The following is a 7,057-nucleotide window of genomic DNA, read 5'->3' as shown; positions in this document are numbered from 1 at the left end:
CAACTCTCTCCCTTATATCTTCATTCCTTATTTTATCCAATCGCGTATGACCACTCATCCATCTCAACATCTTCATCTCTGCCACACTCAGCTTATGTTCGTGCTCCCCTTTAGCCGCCCAACACTCCGTACCATACAGCATAGCCGGTCTTATAGCGGTGCGATAGAATTTACCTTTAAGTTTTAAAGACACTTTTTTGTCGCATATAAAACCAAATGCACTCCGCCATTTTGACCAACCTGCTTGGATCCTAAGATTTACATCCTGTTCAATCTCTCCATTATCCTGTATGATGCACTCAAGATACTTAAAACTTTTAACTTTTTGTAGGATGTTTTCTCCAATCTTCATCTCTATATTAGAGTTTTCCCTTCTCAGAACTTACATTCCATATATTCCGTTTTGCTACAACTTATGCGCAGACCATACACTTCTAAAGCTTCTCTCCATAACTCCAACTTCTTATTTAGGTCTTCCCTTGACTCTCCCATAAGGACGATATCATCGGGAGGTTTTATGGCCGCTGTCTTATCTTGTGTTAAACTTTTATTTGATAAATTTTTGTTTGCACTATTCCACTGTGTATGCTTGATGTTTTTGAACACAATCCGCCTAGTTGCGCTCTGCATTTTCTTGTTGCTAATTAAGCTTTCCTATGTTTTGCACTCCTGAAATGATGAGTTGTTTTTGTATTGGATATTCTAAGGGTTTGATCTGTTACTTGGTCATCTTCAATTGTTCATTGGACTCAGACTCGTGTAGTGTGTTTTTTTTGATGTGTTGAGTTGACTGAAAACGTTATGCTGTTTTCTGTTTCTGCGGTTATACCTCTGTTTGAACTGTTTTATCTAGTTTTGCAGTGTGATATCTTTTTTTAGGTAAAGTAGAAACTACTTTGTGCTCCTATGAATTCAGAAGAGAGTGTCATCATGCTACTTGGGAACAAAGATGGCCTTGTGGACCTGAGAATGATGTCTACTATTGGGAATGTGGATGGTGGTTTTTCGAATTGCTAGAAGAGATTACTCGAGATAAAGGAAAGAGAAGGGCAGTGCGGTTCACAGATCACAAGAGTGTAATGTAAGTAAATAAAAGATGAAAACTCACGCGTAGTCAAACTTATCAAATTATCGAATGGTTCTCAAATATCAATTTCACATAAAAATAACTACATGTGAGTTTCCACCTTTTCGATACATATCTTGGTAATTAATCTATTTTTTGTATTTATTTTACAAAGATCTAAAATTTTCTTTCTCTATATGCATCTTTCCAAATCTCTCGTTCTTCTTTCCCGGCTCTTTGCGATTCTATATATACCTTTTTCTCCTTCTTTCGTGCCCAAAGACTGGTAGAGACCCTCATATGCTCTTATTCTTGCTTCACTTACAGCCACTTTTGTCTCTTTCTTAGCCGCCTTATATTTTTTCCAGTTATCTGCATTGCGGCATAAAGACCACTCTTTAAAGCATTCCCTTTTTATCTTTATCTTTTCTTGTATACTCGCATTTCACCACCAGGACTCCTTGTCTCTTGGTCCTATTTCTTTAGATTCATCAAAACTTTCTTTTGCTGTTCTTCTAATAACTTCTGCCATCTCCCTCCACATCTCTTCCGCGCTTTCATTCCCATCCCACTTTGCCTCTTCTCCTACCCGTCTTAGGAAGCTTCTTTGTTCCTCACCTTTCATCCGCCACCACCTCGTCCTTGGGTTCTTCGTATGATGTCTTTTCCTCAACTTTTGCTCAACGCAAAAATCCATGACGAGCACCCTATGCTGTGTTGTCAAACTCTCTCCCGGAATAATTTTACAGTTAATGCAAAATTTCCGGTCGACTCTCCTCAACAAGAAGAAGTCGATTTGAGAGCTTGTCATGCCACTCTTATAGGTTATAAGATGTTCATCTCTCTTTTTAAAACATGTATTTGCGATGAGAAGATCAAAAGTTGAGGAAAAGTACAAAATAGTTTTACCCTCGGCATTGATCACCCCGAAACCATAGCCTCCGTGAATACTCCCATATCCAGTCACTTCTCTCCCAACATGGCCATTTAAATCTCCTCCTAAGAAAATCTTATCTCCCAAAGGTATGCCTTGAACCAAACTCTCTAGATCCTCCCAAAACCTTATCTTGTGTTGTTCGTCCGAACCCACTTGCGGTGCATAGGCGCTAATCACATGGAAAGCACCTCCCTCCACCACAAGTTTGATAGAGATGATCCGATCTCCCACCCTCTTGACATCCACTACGTCCTTCTTCCACTACTTATCCCCAATTATTCCAACTACATTCCTATTCTTCACCTTTCCTGTATACCAAAGTTTGAATCCAAAAGAATCTAACTCCCTAGCCTTTGCACCAACCCATTTTGTTTTTTGTAGGCACATAATGTTAATCTTCCTCCTTGTCATGATATCCACCACCTCCATGGACTTTCCTGTTAGAGTGCCTATGTTCTATGTCCCAAATTTCAACATTTTGTCGTTTCGACCTTTATCTTTTCCTTTGTGAACTAAGCTAACCTTTGAAAGGCTACTAAAATTTGGGTCCATTGTGCAATAATAATAATAAGGCAAGCATACGTGTGCCTATTTCATTCATAAAAAAATTATGTCATGCTTTTCTATATTTTAAATGAAAATAATATTGTTGATCCAATTGGTGAACAATGAACTTGTATATATCAGTGAAAATTTTAAGTTCAGATTAATAATTTGTAAATATTCCTATAAACTGTAACAAATTTCCAGAACTATATCCCTATAATAGAATAATAATCTTTTTTTTTTGTGTTCAGAGAATAATACTGTGAATTGAAGCTACATAACTCCCGTCCAAAAAAAAAAAAAAGCTACATAACTTATTTTTTGGACAAGAAGCTACATAAGGTTTTTGTTAAAACTTAACAGATCAGTGGGTGATGGACAAGTTTGGGCCAACGTTTGGACTCAAAATAAAATGATTATCTTAGCCTGCCCAACATGTAAGAAAAAAATACCCCAGAAAAAAAAAATCCACGTAGGAACAAGAAACTCAGTTCCTTTTCTTGATTTCTTCTTTTTTCTTCTTCTTCTTCTTCTTCTTCTTCCACCATTGTTCGAATTCGAAGCTCAAAACAATATAACAGAATCAACGTTACATACTCATTTCTTCTCTCTTAGCATTAGTTCACCTTCGCATGGACGATGGATCCACAACTCAAACCCCAAACCCTAAACTCCACCAGTTTATTCCTTGCTGCCACAACAGCCACCACTCATTCCGAACAACCACCACATTCACTCTCCCTCACCACCGTTCCTTCCACCGTACCACGCTCCAAGCTCATCCCAAACACTCGCTTCCTCGTCGACGCCTTCCGCCACGCCGACACAGCATTCTCCGTCTCCTACTTCCTCTCTCACTTCCACTCCGATCACTACACTGGTCTCTCCAATTCTTGGTCCCGCGGCATTGTCTTCTGCTCCGCCACCACCGCCTCCCTCCTCCAACGAATCCTCGGAGTCCCCGAACGCTTCCTTGTACCCCTTCCCCTTTGCCAGCCCGTTGAAATCGACGGCGCGGAGGTCACGCTGGTCGACGCGAACCACTGCCCTGGCGCGGTCCAGTTCCTATTCAAGGTCCCAACAAAAGAAGAAGGGAAGAAATTCGAGAGGTATGTTCACACTGGCGATTTCAGGTTTTGTAATTCAATGATTTTGGAGCCTGCAATTCTTGATTTCGTTGGCTGTGATGCTGTGTTCTTGGATACTACTTATTGCAACCCAAAGTTTGTGTTTCCTTCGCAAGAGGAGAGTGTTGATTATGTGGTTAGTGTAGTCAAGAGGGTTATTAGTGATTGTGGTGGTGATGGTAGTGGTGTTTTGTTTCTTGTTGCTACTTATGTTATTGGGAAGGAAAAGATTTTGGTTGAACTTGCACGGAGAGTGAAGAGGAAGGTGCATGTGGATGCTAGGAAAATGGAGGTCTTGAGGGTGCTTGGGTATGGAGAGAGTGGTGTGTTTACCGAGGACAGTTCAGAGAGTAATATTCATGTTGTTGGCTGGAATGTATTGGGGGAGACATGGCCGTATTTTAAGCCGAATTTCGTAAGGATGAAGGAGATTATGATTGAGAGAGGGTACTCCAAGGTTGTGGGATTTGTGCCAACCGGATGGACTTATGAAGTAAAGTGCAATAGGTTCCCAGTGAGGTCCAAGGATTCGTTTGAGATTCATCTCGTGCCGTATAGCGAGCATTCCAACTACGAGGAGCTCAGGGAGTATGTGAAGTTTTTGAAGCCAAGGCGTGTTGTTCCGACAGTGGGTTTGGATGTTGAGAAAAGCGACAGTAAGCATGCTGACAAAATGAGGAAGTATTTTGCTTTATTGGTTGATGAGACGGCCAACAAGCATGAATTTCTAAAGGGATTTCACCGTGCCACAGGCGACACAGATTTCTTGGTTGAGAAGGATGTTAATGATGGTCAGAAGCCAGGAAAAAACATGGAGGAAGGAATCAAGCCATCTGAGTTGGATGGTGAGGAAAGTACAATTCCGGATGTTGCTGCTAGTGTGCCCTCTTCTACCGGGGAACCGTGTACAGAAGGTGTTACCTTACTAACTGATGAAGAAAAAAAGAAAATGATTGAAGAACTTGGTAATTGTTTGCCGACATGGGTCACTCGAAGCCAAATGTTAGAGCTGATCAGCATCTCAGGGAGCAATGTTGTTGAAGCTGCTTCTAATTTTTATGAACGTGAAACTGAATTTCACAAGCAAGCGTTTTCTTGTCAAACTTCTTCTTTGGTGTCCAAGTGCAGCTCGCTAAATGACATAGATTCTCCTTCAAAAGCTTGCCTGAATTCAAGCAGCACTACCAAAAATATCGATGTTTTTCCAAGCCAGGACTCTACTAAACTAACTATCTTGAAGCATACAGTTCTAAGTCAAGCTTCCTCTGCCAAAAGGAATAAAAGTAGTGGAAGTAAGCCAAACAAGAAAGTAAAAGTCAAAGCAAAGTCACAGTCACAATCAAGTGATCCAAAGCAGTCCACCATAACAAAATTCTTCAGCAAAGTATTGCCTGTGAAGCCTAGTGTTGCTCAGTCTGATCGTTCTGAATTGATGATTGGCGTAAGCCCTAAAGCCAAAAATATGTTGCCAGATGATGTTGGAAATCAGTACAAGGATGAGATTGATCAGTTTTAACTATAATTGAGAAGGCAAAAGGAGATGTAAATAAGGCATTGGATATATATTACTGTAATTCTGGAAATCTTGGTGAAAAGGAAATTTCAGTTCAAGCAGAGTGTAAAATTGATAGCTCTTTAGAGAAGAATTGTGTGTTACATGAATTGAAAGGTATTCCTGACACCACTATGAAGAGAAATCATGTAACTCTACCACTTGAGAAATACAATCCTAAAGAGCATGGTTTGTGTTGATTTCTTATCTCTTAATATCTTTGTAAATTGATTATATTTATTCTTTATACTCAAGGTCTGTTTTGTAAAGTATGTACAAAACTTGAATTAATGAACAGCGTGTTGGAAAGATGGGCAGCCTGCACCATATTTACATCTTGCACGAACCTTCAGCCTTCTGGAGGATGAGAAAGGAAAGATTAAGGCTTCTTCAATGATATGCAATACGTTCCGAAGGTTGATACTGATCACACTCATTGTTGCTATGCATCTTTTCGATCCTTTTTGCTTTTTATGGAATAATGAAACAATTTTACCTGTTATGTGCTAATTGAGGAATGTTTTCTACTTGCAATGTTTCTATCACGACAGTTTGCTGGCCTTGTCTCCAGCAGATGTGCTGCCTGCTGTGTACCTATGTACAAACAAAATTGCGGCAGACCATGAAAAAATGGTAGGCTTATTTCCTGTCTTGATGATTTGGCAATTCGTTTAACATCTTCAATTCTTCATTATTAATGAAATTGAAACTTCATCTTGACTCTTGAATAATTTGGAAAACTCAAAAAGATAAAATCCAGTTGTCAGTTTGAAGTCCACTTTACACTTACAACAATAATGACATAACCTTTTCCTATTACTGAATTGTTTATTATCAAGTTGAAGGCTGCTTTACCTTTAGAAGTAGCTCTGGAAAAGTAGACTATTATTTCTGGTTCTGGATCATTTATTTACTTTTTGGGCTTCTACAATGACAATGGGTTTGATAATTAGAATAGGAGTCTACTATATGGTATGGAGGGATTTGATGCACTAAGAAAGTTCTGTTTGTCATACCATCAATACAGGAACTAAACATTGGTGGAAGTATAGTTACTGCAGCACTTGAAGAGGCATGCGGAACAAATCGATCCAAAATAAGGGAGATGTATAACAAATTTGGCGATCTTGGTTGGATGATTGTTCTCAATAGTTTTTGGCTGTTTTACTTCATCTATTCAGTCTGTGAGGATTTTGAATAATGATGAATATCCTGGGATTGTTAAAGGTGATGTTGCTCAAGAGTGTCGTCAAACACAGAGATTGCTTGCACCACCAACACCACTTCTGATTAAGGATGTTTTCTCTGCACTGCAAAAGATAAGGTATTATCAAGTATGTTCTTATTGATGCAGTACTACCTAACCTTTTTATATTTTTGTTCCACATGTTCTTATATAGTGCTAGCCGACCCCACCTAGTGGGATAAGGCTTTGTTGTTGTTGTTATTGTTGATGATGATAATGTTCTTATATGGTGCTCATCAGTTTACAAACAGGCCATGGAAGCACATCTCGGAAGAAAGGCATTATCATTAGTCTCATGCGTTCCTGTCGTGAGAAGGAGATTAAATTTCTTGTTCGGACCTTGGTAAACCTCAGATTATATCTTTTTCTTCTTTCCTTTTCTCCTCCCACTTTTGTGTGTGTGTTTATATGTGTTTTTGATGCATAGAAATTTAGGAGGTAAGAATTAACCTTGTTTTCTCAGGTCTTGCATGCAGTCCCTGTTCAATCATCTTTAATTTAGCTTCGTGTGTAGGTCAGGAACTTAAGGATTGGGGCAATGCTTAGAACTGTTTTACCTCCATAAGCTCAAGCTGTTGTTATG

At 39.3% G+C, this 7,057-nt stretch overlaps 1 protein-coding gene across 1 annotated transcript in view; it reads left to right on the top strand.

Annotated features, from left to right (window-relative positions):
* Nucleotides 1-3,055: 3,055 nt before the first annotated feature.
* The window catches only part of LOC107486927 (DNA ligase 6-like), a gene marked incomplete in the record, with an annotated part of 7,643 nt that continues 3,641 nt past the window's right edge, over nt 3,056-7,057 (top strand). Inside the window, 8 exon segments of the mRNA XM_016107499.3 lie at nt 3,056-5,187; nt 5,190-5,417; nt 5,527-5,644; nt 5,780-5,861; nt 6,256-6,358; nt 6,456-6,552; nt 6,715-6,817; nt 6,989-7,033. Of these exon segments, the coding sequence (XP_015962985.1) occupies nt 3,189-5,187; nt 5,190-5,417; nt 5,527-5,644; nt 5,780-5,861; nt 6,256-6,358; nt 6,456-6,552; nt 6,715-6,817; nt 6,989-7,033 (2,775 nt within the window).

Source organism: Arachis duranensis, chromosome 4 (assembly GCF_000817695.3).
Source record: "Arachis duranensis cultivar V14167 chromosome 4, aradu.V14167.gnm2.J7QH, whole genome shotgun sequence".
NCBI classification, from domain to species: Eukaryota; Viridiplantae; Streptophyta; class Magnoliopsida; order Fabales; family Fabaceae; genus Arachis; species Arachis duranensis.
This window is presented reverse-complemented; position numbering and strand designations above follow the sequence as displayed.